Consider the following 21,966-nt stretch of genomic DNA (forward strand, 5'->3'; position numbering starts at 1 on the left):
AGACACCCTGTGAGGGGGGAGAGGCTGAGAGAGCCCTGAGATTACTGAAGAAGAAGAAGAGTTGGTTCTTAGATGCCGCTTTTCTCTACCTGAAGAAGTCTCAAAGCTGCTTCCAGTCGCCTTCCCTTTCCTCTCCCCACAACAGACACCCTGTGAGGGAGGGGAGGCTGAGAGAGCCCTGAGATCACTGAAGAAGAAGAAGAGTTGGTTCTTATATGCCGCTTGTCTCTACCCAAAGGAGTCACAAAGCGGCTTCCAGTTGCCTTCCCTTTCCTCTCCCCACAACAGACACCCTGTGAGGGGGGAGAGGCTGAGAGAGCCCTAAGATTACTGAAGAAGAAGAAGAGTTGGTTCTTATATGCCGCTTGTCTCTACCCGAAGGAGGCTCAAAGCTGCTTCCAGTCGCCTTCCCTTTCCTCTCCCCACAACAGACACCCTGTGAGGGCGGGGAGGCTGAGAGAGCTCTGATAATACTGAAGAAGAGGAAGAGCTGGTGCTTATAGGCCGCTTTTCTCTACCCTGCCAGAGTGCAACCCAGGTGGGCAGGAACACCAAACATGTAGCTTGGTGTAGTGATTAGGAGCTCAGAATTCTAATCTAGCAAGCCAGGTTTGATTCCCTGCTCCTCCTCCACATGCAGCCATATGGGTGACCTTGGGCTCACCACAGCTCTGATAAAGCTGTTCTGACTGAGCAGTAATCTCAGGGCTCTCTCAGCCTCCCCTCCCTCACAGTCAGTCTGTTGTGGGTAGAGGAAAGGGAAGGCAAATGGAAGCTGCTTTGAGACTCCTTCTGGTAGAGAAAAATGGCATATAAGAAATCTTCTTCTTCTTCAGTAATATCAGGGCTCTCTCAGCCTCCCCTCCCTCACAGGGTGTCTGTTGTGGGGAGAGGAAAGGGAAGGCGATTGTAAGCCGCTTTCAGACTGCTTTGGGTAGAGAAAAGCGGCATATAAGAACCAACTATTTAGTCTTGAGGGTAAAAAGGTAAAAGGTAAAGCTATCCCCTGTGCAAGCACCTGGTCATGTCTGACCCTTGGGGTGACGCCCTCCAGCGTTTCCATGGCAGACTCAATACGGGGTGGTTTGCCAGTGCCTCCCCCAGTCATGACCGTTTCTTGGGGGTAGACTGAAGCATACAGCTAAGGCCAGGCCCCAGCTTTTGCCAGCTCTGGTTCCTATTTAGTCTGCTTTTCAGATGCCTCCAGCAGATGGAAATCTGGGGCCATGAAGAACTGATGGGCTCGGGGTGCACGGGTGAGTGACTGCAACTTCTTTTTCACGTGCCAGTAAGAGAAGCAAACAGAAGCAGCAGCCAAGTCTGGGAAATTTTATATCAGACCTTTCATATGAAATAACAACAACTGTTGTTTTCTCTTTTTATCCAAAAATAATTTCCTGCCATTCACTTGTTGAATTCAGTCTGTTCTATGAGTGTTTCCAGACTGGTTGATAATATTTTTTAATCAGGGAGAATATTTCAGCACAGTGCTATGTAACACTTTATTAAAATGTAATATTTTATTATACTTCATGTTCCTATTTTATTAGATATTTTATCAGAATGGATAAATGCTTACTTATTATACTTTTAAAACCTTTATACCCTGCTTGTCTCCCTGATTTGAGGTACAAGACAGCTTTTCTCATTGTTTTGTTCTCCTATTCCACTTACTCCCTCCAACTACCCCCATCACCACCTTCTGAGGGACAGGTTAGGTGGAGAGATTGTGATGGCCTCAGGTCATCTGACAGGCTTCCACGGTGGATGGATATGAACCTGGTCATCCCGGGCCTGAGTCAAACACTCCAACAGTGGTGTTTGACCCCACACCCGCCCTCTGCTTTCCTAGTTGCCATCTGACAGGCAATCCTCCCGGCTCTTCCACTACACCACCCTGGCTCTTGATAGAGTCTGTCAGATCTGGTGGAAATCAGGTGAAATCTCTGCTCTGATACAGAAGCTTACTAGTTGACCCAGTCTTGTACCTCACAGAGCTGATGTCAGATAAAATGGAGGAGAATGATATAAGCCACTTTGTGTCCCCATTAGGGATGTGCACACACACACACAAATTGTATTTTTCAGATTCATCCAAAACCAATTCAGGTATACCCAAATCCCACTTTTGATATATGGATTTGGATCCAGGTGATTCAAATCAATTTTATTCCATTATAACCAATGGGGCATTAAAGTCCAAGGGAAAATTTGCCTGTGTGTCTATTCAGTGGTATGAGCCTTTTGTGGCGCAGAGTGGTAAGGCAGCAGACATGCAGTCTGAAAGCTTTGCCCATGAGGCTGGGAGTTCAATCCCAGCAGCCGGCTCAAGGTTGACTCAGCCTTCCATCCTTCCGAGGTCAGTAAAATGAGTACCCAGCTTGCTGGGGGGTAAACGGTAATGACTGGGGAAGGCACTGGCAAAACACCCCATATTGAGTCTGCCATGAAAACGCTGGAGGGCGACATCCCAAGGGTCAGACATGACTTGGTGCTTGCACAGGGTGCTTGCACAGGGGATATCTTTACCTTTACTATTCAGTGGTATAGGGCAGTGGTCCCCAACCTTTTTTTGGCTGGGGACCGGCAGGGTGATGGCCATGCCCGCGCAGCACGCATGAGTAACCGTGCACGCGCATTGCGCATGCGCGGCTGGGCCACACATGCAAACATGCGCACTGCGCAGCTGAAATCGTGCGTGCGTGGCACGCATGCATGAAAGTGCCGCACGTGCATTATTTTGGCCGCGCAGCATACATGTGCGCATGCCCGGCCGGGCCGCGCATACGCGATGCGTGGCGCAGCCCTGATTCCCTCTCCCCGCCCTTCCACAGTAAGAAGCATCCCGGGCCACAAGCTTGCGGCCTGGGAAGTTTTTTACTGTGGAGGGGGGCGGGGAGAGGGAACCGCGGCCCCGCGCCCTGACCTTCGCGGCCCGGCACCGGGTCTCGGACCGCAGGTTGGGGACCACTGGTATAGGGCATTGAAAATTTGGTTCAATAAGGCACGGAGTCTTTACTGATTGCACACAACTGAACTACCAAACAACTCACCATCTGGAATTACATATGAGCTGTTAGCCCACTGCCTTGCCAGGAGAGGGATTCAGGGAACAGTCTGACAGTGGCTGATCTCCTTTCTCCAGAACCAGTCATGCCCCATTGTGCTCCCTTGTGGAGTCCAACAGGGGCGTTACTCTCCCCCACACTTTTCAACACCTACATCCACCTTCTGGCACAGCTGGCCTGCAGTTTTGGGCTGGGCATTCACCAATGCGAATGGCACCCAGATCTATCTCCTGATGGACAGATGGACTCTCCCCCCGCCCCGAAACATTTCCAAGATGTTTGGAAGAGATGTCTGGATGGCTCAGGAAGAGTCACCTGAAATTCAACCCCTCCACAACGGAGGTCCTGTGGCTTGGCAGAAGTGGGCAGGATCAGGAAGCGCACCTCCCATCCCTGGATTGGGTACAGCTTGTGGTTGTGCCTACCACCAAGAATTTGGGAGTGATCTTCAGCACCTCCTTGTCTATGGAGGTGCAGATCGCTAGAGTAGCCCAGGTAGCATTTCCCCATCTGTGTCAAGCTAGGCTACTGGTACCCTACCTGTTCCCAGAGCACTTGGCCACAGTGATCCATACAATGGCCAATTCCAGACTAGACTTCTGTAACTACGTTGGGTCCATGACCCGGAAATTACAGTTGGTGCAAAATGCAGCTACTAGGGTCCTCACTAGATCATCCTGGAAGACCCGTATCCAGCCAGTGCTGAGGCAGCTGCATTGGTTGTCAATTCTGTACCGGATCAAGTTCAAGGTTTTGGTACTTAGCTTCAAAGCCATCCATGGCCTGGGCCCTGCATATCTGAGGGACTGCTTGTCTCCTTAGGCCTCATGCAGGGCTCTCCGGTCTGCGAGCTTGAACCTGCTGGTGATCCCTAGCCCATGGGAGGCGTGCCTGGACTTGACTAGTGCCAGAGCCTTTTCGGTCCTGGCCCCGATCTGGTGGAATGAAATCCTGGAAGAGCTGAGGTCCTGACAGACCTATCACAGTTCCACAGGGCCTGCAATTCCTAATGAATCATATCATTGAAAAAGCTCAGAATCTTGTTTCATCTGGTTGTGCTGATTCCTGTATAGATGCTTACAAACAACTGAGTCAAGAAATGCAAGATGCTTTAGAAAAAGCTTCCTGGAACCACAGAATAGTCAAAAGAGGCAGGTCCAACTTTTGGTTTGACAGGGATTGTAGAAGAGCTAAAGACAAATTTACTGTGACAAAGTACAGAAATAATCTAGATGATATCTCACAACTTCAGTTAAAACAACAGAAATTACAATATAAAGCTCTCCTGCAGCTTAAAAAAAAGAAGGCGTGAAACAAGCCTGGGTTCGGTTGAGACAGGTGGCTAAGTTAAAGGATTCCTTTCTGTTTTGGAAGTTGGTTGCAAGTTCACCAAGTAAGTCCCCCTTGTCAATATTATTCTACCCGAGAAAGACACTTTAGGAAACCGTAGAGTGGTGCAGATAAGAATGAATAGCACCCCGATCAGATAGAAAGTATCTCAAGCTGGCCTCCAGTAGAGCTCTCAAAAGTAAGAAGTTTGATTAGTTCTCTGAGGACAAATAAGGCTCCAGACATAGACAATCCCCACAGAGCTAATACAAAACAATTTGGACTACCAGTGTAGGCCACTTTATTCACAGCCATTGACAATTCAGGCAGAATACCAAAAGACTGGAGGTTGGGAATTATGGTTCCCATATTCAAGAAAATGATGAGCCATCCAATTATAGACCAATTAGCCTCTTAAATACCATGAGTAAGCTCAACATTTACAGGAAAAACTCAAAGTTTGGAAGGAACAAGATCAATATTTGGGTGATGAGCAAGCTGGCAATAAACACTGGATCATTGTACAATATTAAACAATCTAATATCCAGATACTCTTCTAAATCTATTACCTCCTCTGATGCACCTTTCATTGATTTTACATAAGCCTTTGATTCAATCTCTAGGAGCATCCTATGGGACAAACTTAAAAGCTTCCAACTAGAGATAGGTGGTTGCTATATTTGATAAGGGTACTGTATGAAAATACCTCCATAAGGATAAACAGCAATCCTCAGGGTACTCTGACAGATCCTATAAAAGTAGAGAAGGATATAAAGCAGGGTTGTTTACTTGCTTCTTCACTTTTCAATTATTTATTTATAAATCTAGGATCCCACTTGAGAAATCCAGACCTTCACCTGCCAAAAATAGCTGACAACTATATCCGCTTTTGCTCTATGCTGATGATGTGGTCCTACTTTCTAGGACCCCAAATGGTCTTAAAAGACCATTGAAATCATTAGCACATTACGGGCAGGCAAATTGATTGAAGATCAATCATAATAAATAAAAAATTGTGGCTTTTGCCAAGAGTCTGAAAACATATTCCTGGTTTCTGAATTCACTCTACTTACAGCAGGTCCGCCATTTTAAATATCTCAGAGTGATCTTCCAAGACTCTGGCTCGATGAACTCTCACATCAAGTATATCACCTCAAATGCTAATAAGCGTGCAGGAGCAGTAGACAAATTTTATTGGACCAATGCTGGTCATAATATGACTGCAGCAATAAAAATATACATAGTAAAATCCCTAGCACAACTTCTGTATGGGATGCATTCCAGCAAATAAGGCTAGTGAGATGCTCATGGAAAAGACACAGTCCAGATTTTTAGGAGCTATCTTGCAGGTACTGTCAAGTGTTTCTAATGTGGTTACACAATTGGAGACTGGTATGGTCGCAGTGGAAGCAAGGTTTTGGATTGTAGCCATAATTGACTGGCTAAAGCTGACTACATCATCCACGTTAGATTTAGAAAGATAAACATGTGTCCCCTTGGGTGAGGTTGGTGAGAAGTAAACTGGGTTACTTTGGTTTGTCTGAGCAATTGCTATCAGCTATGGATTACCAACAAGCCAAAGTCTTTGTCAAACAAAAGAATCCTAGATATAGAAAGGCAACATGACCTGAATGGAGCTAGAAGGCATTTATCCGGTAAGCTCAGCCTAAATATGGCTGTTCTAATGCCCCATTTAATGAATTTAGAAGATTCCAAATTATTGAGGGGCTGTCACCCTCATAAGATATAATGTCTTACCTTCTGCTGTACTAGGGGGTAAATATAGCGGAACACATAATTTAAAAATGTCATCTGTATAAACAAATCGGTGAATTTGAGCCCATCATCCTAGAAACACCCAGGAAAGACAGATTGTTTTATTTAGCTAGAATGTTAGAGGAAAAGAACCCAGTGACTATATCTAAAGAGGCTTAGTTTAATTGCCTGGCAATGAAACTTCAGAAACAAGGGTTAAAATACTACTATACTCCCCATACCTAGGTAATATATTTTACTTATTGTTTTAGTGGTTTAATCTATACTTTATTTTAAATTTTGTATGTTATGCTCTTTTATGACTGGTCTTGGACCACAAAAGAATAAATTCTGATTCTGAGATGGGGACCAACAATTACCTGACCTATTCTGCAAAGTAATCAGATGAAAGGAGGGATCCGGTGTGTAAGAGCAGAAGAACATCAAAAATGCCCTGCAGGATCAGACCAGTGAAGGTCCATCTAGTCCAGCATCCTGTCTCACACTGTGCTCAAGGCCTTCCCCTGATGTTTCCTCCTGGCTCTGGGATTCCTCTGATGTTTCTCCTGAATGTGGAGGTTCCCTTCAGTCATCATGGCTAGTAGCCACTGATAGATTAATGGAGGATGGGTCTATCTAAATGCAGGAATGTCTAATCCCTTTTAAAAGCTGCTTATTTGTTGAGTGTCTCTCTTGCAGATCCATTGTTATCCATGGGTTGTTTTTAGGAAACAGAACGCAGGAATCCTTGAGCTGGAGAACTTATAGAACCAAGTAGCACTGGGGAAGGGCAACAGGAAGGGATGTTTTTGTTCTATCATAATTCAGGATTTCAGACCTGGAGGCATGAAGCTGTGTCATATATTTGGTTAGATTATATATTTGTCTGATGAAGGGTGCTTGCACTCAAAAGCTCACACCTTGAATAAATCTTTGTTGGACTCTGATCATATATTTGGTGGGAGCTTTGAGGACAAGGTGAACATTTGACTTAGAAGTTCCAGATGGCCACAGGGCACTTAACATCCAAATTGTGTTAATAGTCAGTGATTGCATATCATGTGCAAGACAATACAGGAAGAGGCATCTTCCCTCTTCTAGCCTGGTGTGGCTTAATAGCTATTGTCCCCGGGGGCATTCCCTCATTCCACCCACAAAGGCTTCCTTGCTGTGGTCTTCAAGCCAAGATTCACTGCTGCAAGATACCTATCATGGCAATTGCTCCCCATGTTCTGGGTGGGTCTCATGGGATTTGCTCATGGTGCAGTTGGGGGGGGGGCAGATGGAGGAGGGGGGGCTGTTAGCACCATCACAGCAGAAAATAGCAGGAGAAGCAGTCGGGCAGGTATATGTGCCTGATGCCATAGGCGATAGTTAGAACCTTAAATTGAGCCCCATACCTGACTGATGACCAATGAAGTCTCTGCAGAGTGGGAGGGAGGTGCCCTTTCTATTCAGCATCCAACTGCAGCCCTGCTCAGAACTGCTATGGTTCCACGTGCAGGCTGGCTAGACGGGTACAGATTAGGGGTGTCAATGCATGGATGAAAAAGTGGTGCCAGGGGGGAAGGTTTAGAATTTGTTAGGCACTGGGTTGAGCCAAACCTGTACAAAATACATAGGTTTCACTAGAACCAAAAGGGACCCAAATTGCTGGCACTTAATAGGAGGGGCAGCCTAAAAATCCAACTGCAAATGAATGAATAAAAATACCCAAAAGGCGGCACAGGAACCAACAGCACTGGGGCACCCTGGCTTTGGGATGACTCATGCCATGACAAGGAAACACTTGGGGTAACATGGTAGGAACAGGATGAGAGCAGGTTGGCAAAGAAGAACTGCGGGCAGAGAGCAAGGCCAGCACCACTGGAGAGGGAAATGTGTTTTAATGCCAGCATTACAAAGTGTCAAGCCAAGATGGGGGAGCTGGATTCCTTGGTCCTAAATAGCTACTTAGAGATAGTGGGGGTATCAGAAACACAGTGGAAATCAAACACACAAGAAAATATGAGGGCAATAAACTCCTACATAGGGTGGAGATACTTGGCTGTACAGGTTCCTTAAAAACGTCCTCCCTCGTCCAAAAGCCTTGAGGCTGATCTCAAGACGGAAACGAGAAAAAGGGGAAATGCAGCAAATGGGTGATTCAACTCCCCTCCTGACTCATGCTCTACCAATGCGATGGCTAGATGTCATAAAGGACTATGCACTGAACACTTTGCCAGAGAGCCGAGGAAAACGTTAATGATCTTGGATTTGCTTCTGGGCTAGGCTCAAATCCTGGTGCAAGATGCAGATGCTGTTGCCTTTGGGCTGTCCACAGTGCTCCCAAGTCCCCTCAGTTGCCCACCGAGATCAGGCTGGAGAGAAATATTTTAGCCTAAGTGAAGCCATCACATCCGTGTCCCTAGAAAACCCTGGAGGTCCGCAGCTGCCTTCAGGTTCCCCAGCGTGTCCCACTTCCAAGTCTCTCTTGGCCAGGCTCCGCAGGTGAGAAGGAGCTGCCAGGATGCCGGGGCAACATCAGCGGCTGTGGGGGAATCGGAGGCCTCTTTGACTGGGAGCTCTTGGTGAGCTTGTGGGAGCCTCCAGCACTGTTATTCTCATGTCTGCAGCATGCGGGGGGGGGGGGGGGTGCCTGTGGATGTCTCCTGTCTCAGCTCCCTGCTGGCCTCTGGGCTCTTTGGGATGGGGCTCTCTTGGGTCATCGCTAACACAGTGGTCCTCTTACAATGCTCCAAAATATGCGACCAGCGTAAAGGACCCCCCTTTCTTGTGACTGTGACTGCGCCCCACCAACACCACCGCCTTCCTGGGAAAGCCTGTAGAAGGAAGCATCTCAAAGCCGAGGGGGCAGGGAAGCCCCACCAGGAACTGCAAGCCCCACCAGGAACCGGAGGGGGCTCCACGCCCCCTCCCCGGGATCCCTGAAGCGCCTGGGGAAGAAGGGGGCTCGAGAACTGCTGGAGGGCGAGGGGGGCCGCACCAATGCCTCAAGGGCCCTGCAGGGGTCACACGGCGGGGGCACGGGGAGGGACACGCCGGAGACACCGTCCCCCCCCCCCCCCCAGCAGGCGGCTTCCCCGCGGGCTTTGCGCCGAGGCAGACGCGGCTCCCGGGGCAGCTCCTCCGCCGTGCCCGGGCGGCCCATCCCCCCAGTGCCCCTGCCGGCCTCTGCTCGCCATCGGGGGAGGCAGCACAGACGCCCGCCCCGCCGGAGGGCAGGCCAGCGGCACCTCCTCGGTCGCGCCTTCTCCGGGGCGGCCCTCGTGGGAACTCCTCCGCCGGGCCCACCTGGCGGCTCCCGGGGGGGGGGCGGGCGTCGTGGCGCGCGCCGGTGGGCAGCTCGCGGGCGTCTGGCTGGCTGGCTGGCCGGCTGGCGGCAAAGGGTTAAGGCGGCGCGGGGCGGGGGGAGCGCGCGGATTGGCGCAAAGTTTGGGGCGGGGCGGGGCCTCTGCGGCCGCCTCGGGCGCTCCCCAGAAGTGGCCGGCCCGGCGGGGGGCGGGGAGGAGTCGCACCTCGGCAGCCCCAGGCATCCCCGGCCCGCCGCGCCCGCAGCAGCCCCAGCAGCAGCAGCCCCGCAGCGCCCGCCCGCCCACCCGCCCGGAGGTGGTGGCCGCCTGCCTGCCTGCCTGCCTGCCGGGCTGCCGGGCTGCCTGGCGGGGCGGCTGGGGGGCTTGGCCGGCCGGCTCCTCTTTGGGCGGCGCAGCGGCCGGGCGATGGGGGCGGCGGTGGCGGCGGGGCGCGAAGCCCGCGGGTGAGAGGCGAGGGGCCGGCGGCGCCGGGGACTCGCTCCGCGCCAGAGGCGGCGGCGGCGGCTGGATCCCGTGCCCGCCGCAGGAGCCGCGCTCAGGTGGGCAGGCAGGCGGGCGGGCGGGCTTCCGCAGGCGTCGCGCGGCTGGGCTGGGCTGAGCGGGCGGGGATCGGGGCCGGCGGCGCGGCCGGGCGGGCGGCGAGAGGCCGGCTGCTCTGCTTCCGCGCCCGGAGGGTCGTGGGCGCCGCGGCGCTGGGGCCGGGCGGGTGGCGGGTGGCGGGCTGCAGGTGGGGACCGGCCTGTGGGCAGGCTTCCCCGGGCGGCCTGGCGGCTGGGGGGCGGCTGGGGGTGGGCGCGGGGGCGGCGGCGTGGCGTGGCGTGGCCTGGGGGCTCCCCTGACGCTGTGCCGCTCCCTCCCCCCGCAGGCGGAGCCCCCCTCGCGATGGAAGCCTCGCTGACGCTGCTCCTGCTGGGGATCGTGGGGCTGCTGGACGGCGCCCGAGGTGAGTGGCTCGCGCTGTCTCCGCGCGCCCCTGCCCTCGCGGGCTCCCGAGCTCTGGCGGCGGCCCTTCCCCTTCCCCTTCCCCTTCCCCTTCCCGCGGCGCAGGTGTGCGCGGCGGGCTGGCGTGGCGTGGCCCTCGTGGCTGCCCAGGTGGCCAAAGGCGCCGCTGCCCTCCGCGTTTGAGGCGGGGAGAAAAGGCAACAATCGCATTCCTGCCTGGATGAGGGAGCCTCTCCCTTCGGCGGAGATCTCGCCCGCCCGCCCGCCCTCTCCCCCCGTCGCTCCCCCGGCCGCGCTGGCTGCCTTCTCCCCAGAGCCCAAACTAAACAAACAAATGCATTAACTTCCCGCCCCTGACAGACAAATGACAGTTCTCAACGGGGGGGGGGGCGTCAGGCGATCCGATTCCCCCCTGAGCAGGTTGCGTTGCCCAAGAGGAGAGGCCGGCAGGAAGCCTAACAAAGGGAAGGGGAAGGCGGCCACAAAGGAGCCCCGGAGAGAAGCCCTGGGCGCTGCGAGGGAGCCCCTTCTCAGAGGGCGCCCCGTGGGCAGGAGGGGGCAGCCGCAGGAGCTGCCAGGGGGCGTGCCGTCGGCCTCTTCTGCTCATCCTGCGTTTGGAGCATTGGTTCGGGCCGTCTCGGGGCCGTCCCCTGCCCAGTAGCCTCTGAGCAGAGCGGTTCTGAATGGGTGATGTGAGCGGCCGGAGTAGCCTGGCGGAGCCGGATCCCCGCTTCTTATGAGTCTCCGCGGACCGAGCTGTGTCAGCAGCCGCAGTCATGAGTCTCGGGACAAGGGGGAAGGGGTCCCAGGCCTGCCGCGGAAACAATGTCAGACCCAACTGCGGCGCTCCGGCTTCGGCAAATACTTCACCCAGGCAGGAGCCGTGTAAAACGATCCTCCCGCATGCTGGATGAGAGGCAAACAGGCACATTTTTAAGACCCACAGTCTGAATAGAGACACTCTTCAGATGGATGCAGTAGAGAGGGCTGAATGGATGAAGTCCTGCGTGTATTCACTCATTGAATAGAAATAGATGCTGGGAAACTCTGGGTAAGATCCAGAGTCTGAATAAAGAATAAAGAGGAGGAGATACTCCTGACTGTCTACAACTATTAAAATTTAAGGACAAAGGAAAAGGAGGCTGTTTTGTCCTCTTTAGCTTCTGCTCGTGGAAAGTAGGAAAGAAGAAAGTGTTTTGTAAAGTTTGCTTCAGAGTCAGCTTCATGGCTTGTGCAAAAGAGTTACATCCCATTGTCAAAAACCTCTGGTAATTGATTGTGGTCGCATAAAAAAATCTAGGATTTCCGTGGAGGGAAGATCATACAGTGAAGTCTTGAATCTGAAAAGTTGGTACATTTAGGGGCCTTCTAAATGATGCAGTATTACCAAAGCTTCAGAATACATAACTGTAAAAGTGTCACTTGCCAGTGTGGCCACTTCAGCGGGATAATTTTTAAGTGCTGTTTTCTAAAATGTGCCCTGCCCCCCCCCCCCAAGTAGATCAGTTCAGGTAGATTGTGGCAGTGATCCAGCTGTTTCCAGTTTCAGTTTTGTGCGTAGACTGAAATCTGAAGAGTCCAGGCAAAAGGCCAGGTCGCTCCAGGCAGGAATGGCCAACTGGCAGCCTGTGATCTGGACCGCACCAGTAACAATTTCTTAGTGGTGCTATCAGGTTGTAGCCCCAGAGAAACACACCTGACCTCGACCAGGGCCTTTTCGGTCCTGGCCCCGACCCCGACCTGGTGGAATGAGCTCCCGGAGGAGCTGCGGGCCTTGTGGGAGTTCTTAACGTTCTGCAGGGCCTGCAAAATGGAGCTCTTCCGCCAGGTCGTGGGGTGAGGCCAGGCCTCATGGAAGATCTGGCCCCCTTACAGCGGCAGTAGCATACTCCATCTGGCACGCTCTGTCCTCCCTCCCCCTTGATAGTGGGTTACCAAGGGGTAGAGTAGATATGAACTGAGTTTCCACCACATCTTGTTCTGTTGTCTGGGGATTTAAGTATGATATGTTTATATGTTTTATTGTATGTTTTTATTGGGGTTTTATATGTCTGTAACTCGCCTCGGGCCTCTGGGGAGAGTGGAAGGAATAAATCTAAATAGTAGTAGTAGTAGTAGTAGTAGTAGTAGTAGTAGTAGTAGTAGTAGTAGTAGTAGTAGTAATAATAATAATAATAATAAAGGTCTGGTAAAATTAGCCCCCACTCATTGTAGAAGAAAAAGAACATTTTATATTTTTCAGACACCTTACCTACTCAAAAGACAACCCTGATGCAAGATGACCCCCTCAAGTTATGTTCAAAAAATTCTGTTGAACATTAGAAGAATAAGAAGAAGAGTTGGTTCTTATATGCCGCTTTTCCCTACCCGAAGGAGGCTCAAAGCGGCTTACAGTCGCCTTCCCTTTCCTCTCCCCACAACAGACACCCTGTGGGGTGGGTGAGGCTGAGAGAGCGCTGATATCACTGCCCGGTCAGAACAGTTTTATCAGTGCCGTGGCGAGCCCAAGGTCACCCAGCTGGTTGCATGTGGGGGAGTGCAGAATCGAACCTGGCATGCCAGATTAGAAGTCCGCACTCCTAACCACTACACCAAACTGACAGGTATTAGTGTACCTGTGTGAATATAAGATGATCTCTGTTTTTTTGTACATGGCCTCCCAGTAACAAGGATAGAGAGTTTACACTTCAGATCTCTTCTGTATGTCTCTTCCTGACTATGCTTTGTTATCATGGAGTCGCCTTCCCTTTCCTCTCCCAACAACAGACACCCTGTGAGGTGGGTGAGGCTGGGAGAGCCCTGAGATTACTGAAGAAGAAGAAGAGTTGGTTCTTATATGCTGCTTTTCTCTACCCGATGGAGGCTCAAAGTGGCTTATATTCACCTTCCCTTTCCTCTCCCCACAACAGACCCCCTGTGAGGGAGGTTAGACTGAGAGAGCCCTGATATCACTGCTCAGTCAGAACAGCTGTGGTGTGCTCAGTCAGAACAGTCAGTGCTGTGGCGAGCCCAAGGTCACCCAGCTGGATGCATGTGGGGGAGTGTAGAATCGAACCCAGCACGCCAGATCAGAAGTCCACACTCCTAACCACTACACCAAACTGGCTCTCTTTTAGCCTTCATTGTAATTTGCCTCAGGATATAGCTGTCCTTATAGTGTGTATAAATGGGGAGGCCTGGAAAAGAACAATATAGAATCTGATTCTTTCAGCAGTTTGTCTTTCTGCCTTTGAAGACCAGCCAACATTTTCTGAACTTGGGGTCATTCTACCTGGCAAATTGAATGAATGGGTTCCATATTAAACAGGCTTGTATTTACACTGGAGAGTGAAAATTTAGGAGTTCCATTTTATTTAATTTGAAACAGGATCAAAATGATGTCCAAGACAACAGCATTTTTCTTGTAACTAATTCCGAGCTGGACTTTTAAGTGTACCCCCATCGTTCTATAGGAAGCTAGGGATAGATGGGGGATTTTCCCCCAGCTTGATGGAAGTCTTAGGCTTGCCCACCTTGGTGGCCACTGTGCAACTTGGCCAGATTTTTCCGGGCGAGAGGCTCCCTGTCACGACCGCCAACTGCTAGGGGAAGGGAAGGAGGGAAAGCTGAAGACAGATTGGTGGGTGGGTGGGAAGGACTAAAGGAAGCCAGCAAAAGGGAGAGATTGTCGAGGGGTTGCCAGGACAGGAAAAGAAGAAATAGTGGGAGAGGTGGAAACACGGGAGAAACGAGACATGCCCTGCAAGTCCTTGTGGGTCCCCTGCTTGTCAGAATTTTAAAAAATGGTGTTTAGTAATCTTTTCCATGTGTCGCTGTCCCTGGATCCTGTATGCCTAAGAATCCTTCTGACATCAACTATGTTTCCCTCTAAGACTCATTTAATTTCTAGAAAGCTTATATTCCCTGTTCCTCTCCTGACACAGGCAGGACCCAAAAGCAGTTGACCACAGTAAAAACACTAAAACAGGAGAGAATCAGGACTAGGGCCAGGTGCTTCGGCCTCCGAAGTGGCCGTTCCCGCCTGAAGCAGCCAGTGCTGCAGTGTTGGGGGGAGGGGAGGGGAGGGGAGGGGAGGTGCGGGCGCTGGCGCACTGGTTGCCACACACTCACAGGTGCAACTCTGTGCATGCGTATGTGCACCAAGGTGCGCACCACCGCCTCTCCTCCTCCCTGCGCCGCGGTGCTGGCTGCTTTGGGGGGAATGGCTGCTTCAGACGCCGAAGCACCCGGCCCTACTCAGGACTTTGCACCAGTTTTGTTACTAGATGATACAGCCGTTCACTGCTGCCTCTGCCTTCTAAGTTTCATCCACCAGCCCTCAGATGCCCAAGATGTCACAAAGGGGCATTCTGAGGCTGCAACTCTGGGACTAGACATCACATAGGCATTTCTTGGACAAAACAGGACAGCAGGTTTAAACCTGAAATCCTGCATTAATCCACTAATTAAGATTTTCAGGGTTTTAAATCTCTATTTTTACCATGTGTGCTGATATCAGTGAAATGCTGGCTGAGCCTAGTTTATATATACTATGGTGGCATGGTCACCTCTGTGAACTTATTCGTGAGTGGTTCAGTTTCATGTTACTTCACTGAATTAGGAACCCTTGGGTCATGTTGGGTTTCCTGGCCCTATCATTACTTTAACTACTAGCACTGCACAATGATCAGGAATTCTTTTTGACCTTCAGGTTGTATTTCTTCCTGCTCCTCAGATGGCAACAATGCTCTTTCTTGGTAATTTTTCTTTTAAGAATGAAAGATAGCACTTTTTATTTCTAGAAGTATGCCAAGTAGTACGATGTTTTATAGATGTGAATTTCCTGCATTCTGCACGGGTTTGGACTAGATGACCCTGGAAATCCCTTCCAGCTCTATGATTCGATGATGTTCTTTATGCTGTCAAATTCCGTCTAAACATCCGGAAGAAGTTCCTGACAGTCAGAGCGGTTCCTCAGTGGAACAGGCTTCCTCGGGAGGTGGTGGGTTCTCCATCTTTGGAGATGTTTAAACAGAGGCTAGATAGCCATCTGACAGAGAGGCTGATTCTGTGAAGGCTCAAGGGGGTGGCTGATTACAATGGATGAGCGATCCATTACAATGGATGAGCCCGCTGTCACGCCGCTGCCGGCACCGCCCTCCCCCCCCCCCGCGGCGCGGCGCTGGCTGCGCCCGGACGGAACGGCCGCTTCGGCGGCCGAATCACACAACCCTAGTTGTGAGTGTCCTGCATAGTGCAGGGGGTTGGACTTAGGACCCAGGAGGTCCCTTCCAACTCTATGATTCTATGAAATGAGTAAAAAAAGTTTCACATATTTCTGTTTTTCCCTAACATTTTAATTTTTTTCTTGGCTTTAAAACTTCTGGATGTTTTACATTTCTAATCTTTATTTAACAGACTTGCAAATCCTGGATTGGCAGAGAAATCCTCTTTTGTGCTTGCCTTCCACTGATGGTTTAGGGAGCAAATTCAAAATGATAGTTTGTTAGTTCAGAAGCTGAGTTAACTTGGATTATGGTGCAGAAACCAGCGAATGGCTTGAGTACCAGAAAGGGGTGTGAAGCTATGATTTGGCTTTTGAAGTTAGACGGTGACTTAGCCATCCTGTGGTTTGGGTCAGGATTGGCAGAGACAGAGAGGGATATAAATCTGGGGTAGAGGAAGAAGAAGAGTTGGTTCTTCTATGCCACTTTTCTCTACCTGAAGGAGTCTCAAAGTGGCTTACAGTTGCCTTCCCTTTCCTCTCCCCACAACAGACACCCTGTGAGGTGGGTGAGGATCAGAGAGCCCTGAGATGACTGAAGAAGAAGAAGAGTTGGTTCTTATAGGCCGCTTTTCTCTACCTGAAGGAGGCTCAAAGCGGCTTCCATTCGCCTTCCCTTTCCTCTCCCCACAACAGACACCCTGTGGGGTGGGTGAGGCTGAGAAAGCCCTGATATCACTGCTCGGTCAGAACAGTTTTATCAGTGCCATGGCAAGCCCAAGGTCACCCAGTGAGTGCAGAATCAAACCCGGCTCGCCAGATTAGAAGTCTGCACTCCTAACCACTACACCAAGCTGGCTAAAAGGATATCTTGATAAAACCTTTGGCTCACTATGTAGCAGCAGTGAGAAAGGCAAACTTCATGTTTACTGATTTGAGGGCCGGAAGAATTTTGAGATTTTCTGAAAGACTCATTTTTTATAAAACTGGGGAATTTTAGGGAGTGATGAATTGAATGAGGTTTTAAGACAGGGTTTTACTCATGTAAGGTAGCTTTACTGCATTAGATAATATATTTTAAATTCCATTTGTAGAAAACTAACACTACATAGACAGATTAGGACAATGTAGGACAATGTTAGAGTGGAATTATAATGTGTTTATAATTTTGGATTCCATAAATATATCAGTATAATTGTGACTCATGGATGTTCATACCCTGCGACAAATTTTGTTAGTCCTTAAGGTGCTATTGGACTCTTGGTCTTTTCTGCTGTATGTACAAGTGAATGGCTTTTATGGAAGCAGTAAAAATAGGTTGATTAGAAACTAAGCATCGCATCTGGCCCCTTTCTCTGAGGTGGGGGAAGCTTTTCCCCATGGCGTCGCATGCTGGCACTTTACAGTGGCATGAAGTCTGCCGGGTGAGGAAAAACACACACAATTATTTCAGGAGATAGAGCTGGGTGTCGTCCGCATATTGGTGACAACCCAGCCCAAAACTCTGAATCAGTTGGGCCAGAGGGCACAGGAGAGTTGGTAGCAACCATATTGCTTCTCCCTCACTACTACTCTCTCTCTGTGGTTCTGTGGGAAAGAGAAGGGCATTGAAGGGCTGTCCCTTGGACTCCAGGACTGGCGAGGCAATAGGTCAAGAGCCCGCAGGTGACAGCATCAAATGCTCCTGATAGATCTAATAACATGAGAAGGGCTGTGCTGCCCTGTCCAACTGATACTGGAGGTCAACCACCAGGGCGACCAGCACGGTCTCCTCACTGTGACCAGGATGGAAGCCAGACTGGAGAATGGGTCAAATGCCGAAGTCTCTTCAAAGTATGCTAGGAGTTAATCTTGCCCTTTTAGTGAAACTGGGTCTAGGATGGCTTGAGAAACCCATTTTAAAGTGTCTGCTTTCAGATTTATCCTAAATTGCAGTACTTGGCAACACTTCCCCCTAATTTTATTGGAAACGGTAGCTTTATTTTTTAAAAAGTAATTTCCTTCTGTTTCATTTTATATTAAGGGATAAGGGATGTGCCTGGAAGTACACTTTGATTTAATCTATAGTTTTCCTTTGTATATGTTAGGAGCCTTTGATTTTTCTTCGAATACGTTGCAGATTTAAAACACACACACACACACATGAAAGAGTAGTTGGGAGGACAGGAAAGTAACATATATAGTAGGTAGGTAGGTAGGTAGGTAGGTAGGTAGGTAGGTAGGTAGATAGATAGATAGATAGATAGATAGATAGATAGATAGATAGATAGATAGATAGATAGATAGATAGATAGATAGATAGAAACCTGACAATTCCAGGAATATTTAATATTTGATGTTATATACAAAGAATGTAGCATATATAGTGTTATACTGTTACTTTGTAGATATTTCAATGTTCATCTTATGTTCCTAGTTCTTACCAAAAACAGTGAATCCCGAACTCACTTCCATTTGGTTGATATTTTGGTATAAATTTATTCAAATTTATTTTAATACAGCACTGTGGCCAGATAAAACAGATAGCAAGAAATTTTGGTATAAAATTCATTTTCTCAAAAATCAGAGAGCTAGAGGTAGAATCTACAGTGCAGTTGAAACTTCCAGAACATGCCAAGGATGTAAGCTTTTTCTTAGCTCTTCATACATCATTATTTAATTATTTATTTATATTTTTATACTGCCCTTCCCTACGGCTCTGGGCGGTTTACATAAAACATTTTGGAACATTTACATAGAACACTATCAAAATCAATATAACAGTATAACAATAACAACAACACACCAACTGGAACAATTAATACGTCACTTCAACAGTAACTTTGACACTCCCTCAGCAGGTTCGATCTCTCAGTCGGGGGAGGTGGGACCTGTAGATGCTGTGGGTCAGACAGCCCCACCAAATGCCTGGTGGAAGAGCTCCCTTTTGCGGAATTGTGGGAGTTCCGGCAGGGCCCTGATCTCTTTGGGAAGCTCTTCCACCAGGCATTTGGTGCCTTTCCCCCGCCCCCCTCCCAGTCCCCTCGGAGGCTTCGGGGAAGATGAAGGAGGCCGGGTGCATGTCTCCGACGTGGCACCCAGGCTCCTTCGCCCTCTCTGAAGCCTTTCCCCTCACCCCTCCCCTCTCCCCGTCACTTCGGAGGCTTCGGGGAAGGTGAAGGAGGCCGGCCGCCATGTCTGCGCATGGCACCTGGCCTCCTTCGCCCTTCCCGAAGCCTTTTCCCCCTGCCTCCCTCCCCGTTGCCTTGGAGGCTTCGGGGAAGGTGAAGGAGGCCAGCCGCTGTGTCAGAGACGCGGCAGCCGGGCTCCTGTGTCCTCCCCGAAGTCTTTGCCACCCTCCCCCCCATGGGCCAAGCCCCGGGCTGGCTCGGGCCCGGCCGGCTGCCTACCTGGTGTGCTGGCGGGCAGCTGCTAATGGTGGCAGTGGCCTGAAGTCGGGTAAGGTTGGGGGTTGGGCGGGTTGGGATTCGCGCCTCCCTTTTCATCAGTCCGGGGCCAAGGGGCCAATGGGCAGTGCTGGGTGCAAGGAAGGACTTTAGTGTTGTGTAAAAAAAAAATTTTTACAGTCAGAGTAGTTCAGCAGTGGAAGGGGCTGCCTAAGAAGGTGGTGAGCTCCCCCTCACTGGCAGTCTTCAAGCAAAGGCTGGATACACACTTTTCTTGGATGCTTTAAGATGGTTAGGGCTGATCCTGCGTTGAGCAGGGGGTTGGACTAGATGGCCTGTATGGCCCCTTCCAACTCTATGATTCTATGATTCTATGAATCACGAGTTTGATTGCCCTTCCATCCATGTGCAGCTAGCTGGGTGACCTTGGACTAGTCACAGTCCTCTTAGAATTGTTTCCCCAAAGCTCTCAGCCCCACCTACCTCACAGGGTGTCTGTTGCAGGAGAGGAAAGGAAAGGTGTTCGGTGCTTTGCTTTGGGACTCATTATGGTAGTGAAAACCAGGGTATAAGAAAGAGCTCCTCTCCTGTAGACCAGTAGTCCCCAACTCCCGGTCCAGGGACTGGTCCTGGTCCATAGATAAGTTGGTACTGGGCCGCGGGTCCTTCTTATCCTTCTCCCCGGCTGCTGCCTTGGGGGCTGCTCTGCCACTTTGCTGCCAGCTCACCTTTGGTGCTCTCCAGCGGCTGCCATGACTGGGGCTCCCCCTCGGCATGGAACTGCGCAGCATCCCCCAGCGGGCAGCGGGAAGTCGGGGTGCCAGCAGGAAAGCAAGTGGAGCAGGGGCTCAGGTGGCAGCAAAAGACTACCCCCCCCCCCGGGCCTCAGTAAAATTGTCAAGCGTTGACTGGTCCCCGGTGATAAAAATGTTGGGGACCACTGCTGTAGACCACTGTCTGTATTTCAATGGATCTGTGCCTTCTCCTTATCTGTGGAATGTGGGCTGATGCAACTAGCCATTCAAATAATACGCTCAACTTGAAAATACAAATGTCTCTTTTCTCGTAGATCTGAGATGTGTGACAACCTTTCTTTTCCTCGTTATCAAATAGAGTCCCAAATGAGTGTTTGCCACGACCGCAGAATGATTGTGTCAAGAATTCTTTTACTCTTAATTAGGAGAAAGAGTTATTGGTGCGAGACCCACTTTGACAAGTGAAATTCTGCCTGTCCATGAGATGGCATTTCATCTAGAGGTTGACCTTCCTTTTTAATTGATCAGTGACCCTCTGGTGGAGAGTGGGTGAGTCTGGTATTAGTCCGCCATCTTGGACATCGCGTGAACTGTGTGAAATTCTTTTTGTAATTTTATTGGGGGGTTTTATTGTAGGTTTTATTGTTGCAACCTGCCACGAGCCATTGGGAGTGGCGGGATAGAAATCTAATTAATAATAATAATAAAGTAACCGTTGCTGTGATTTTAGTGTGAACTAGGTATTGTCTCCTGGGTCACTGCAGACTTACCCTTATCCTTCTCTTCCTTTCCACGGATGGTTTTAAACTATTTCCCTGTAACATTTTGTATTCTCTCAAGCTATTGTGTATTGTTTCTTTGCCCAGGAGCTGAAGGGGTTTGCATGTGTAAATTCAGTTGACAGGCAAAACAGGGGGCTACTTTCTGCCAGCACTTGGAAATGGCAGGCCGGGCTTTGCCAGGGTGAGAAGAGGTACCAGGGTCAGTGGGCTGCTGGAAGAGGGAAGGGATACGGATTCCAAGACAGGATTTCAGGGGACTGTCAAACTTTCCACAGAACGGAGTAAGGAAGTCCCTGGAGTAAGGAAGCATGGGGGCTCCCTGCCTGACAAAGGGAATGCGGATTCTCCCTCCCTCCCTCTCTCCCTCTATGCATGGAGATTGATATAGTCTCTAAGCTTCCCCTGAGTTTTCTTTTTTTTTGAGAGGATAAAATGCGATACTGTGATAGAGATAGAGTTCAATGAGATCCGAACATGCTGGAAAAGTGGCTAAATGAGAACAAGATGCCATTCAGTAAGGAGAAGTGCAGAGTTTTAAATCTGTGTCCCAAAAATGAGAAGCAGGCATACCAGATGGGAGAGACACTCCTGGGTAGCAGCATGTGCAAACAAGATCTTGGTGTGTTTGTGGAATGGAAGCTAAATATGAGCAGACAGTGTAATATGGCAGTAAAGAAGGCAAACACAATCTGGGGCTGTATCAACAGAGGCATCGCATCAAAATCACAAGATGTCATAGTTTCATTGCATACCGCATTGGTCAGACCCCACCTGGAGTCCTGAGTGCAGTTCTGGAGGCCTCACTTCAAGAAGGACGTGGACACAATGGAGAGGGTGCAGAGGAGAGTGACAAGGGCCTAGTCTGCATACAATAGATAATGCACTTTTAATGTGCTTTTGTGGCTGGATTTTCCTGTGCGGAACAGGAAAATCTACTTCTAAAGTGCATTGAAAGTGCATTATCTATTGTGTGCAGACTAGGCCCAGGATGATCCAGGACCTGGGGACCAAGCCCTAGGAGGAGAGGCTGAAGGACCTGGGAATGTTTAAGCTGGAGAAGTGGAGGTTGAGAGGGGACATGATGGCTCTCTTTAAGTATTTGAAAGTTTGTCACTTGGAAGAGGGCAGGGAAAGGTCCCTGTTGGCAGCAGCAGATAGGACCTGTGGTAATGGATTTATACTATGTGGAGAACGCTATCGGCTGGATATCTGGACATTTTTTTTCTCAGAGTAGAAAAGAGTTGGTTTTTATACCTTCACTACCTGAAGGAGTCTCAAAGCAGCTTACAATTGTCTTCCCTGCCTCTCCCTGCAACAAGTACCTTGTGAGGTAGGTTGGGCTGAGAGAGCTCTGAGGGAACTGCTCTGTGAGAACAGCTCTAACAGAATTGTGAATAGCCCAAGGTCACCGAGCAGACGTTGTGTGGAGGA

The 21,966-nt window shown here is 49.9% G+C and overlaps 1 protein-coding gene across 1 annotated transcript in view; it reads left to right on the top strand.

The window, feature by feature from the left end:
* The first annotated feature begins 9,661 nt into the window (after positions 1-9,661).
* FGFRL1 (fibroblast growth factor receptor like 1) overlaps positions 9,662-21,966 on the top strand; it is a 165,443-nt gene continuing 153,138 nt past the window's right edge. Inside the window, exons 1-2 of the mRNA XM_077344083.1 lie at positions 9,662-10,006; positions 10,333-10,410. Coding sequence (XP_077200198.1) covers positions 10,350-10,410 — 61 coding nt within the window. The 5' untranslated portion in view covers positions 9,662-10,006; positions 10,333-10,349. The remainder of the gene's footprint in view (positions 10,007-10,332; positions 10,411-21,966) is intronic.

Source organism: Paroedura picta, chromosome 6 (genome assembly GCF_049243985.1).
Source record: "Paroedura picta isolate Pp20150507F chromosome 6, Ppicta_v3.0, whole genome shotgun sequence".
Taxonomy (NCBI): domain Eukaryota; kingdom Metazoa; phylum Chordata; class Lepidosauria; order Squamata; family Gekkonidae; genus Paroedura; species Paroedura picta.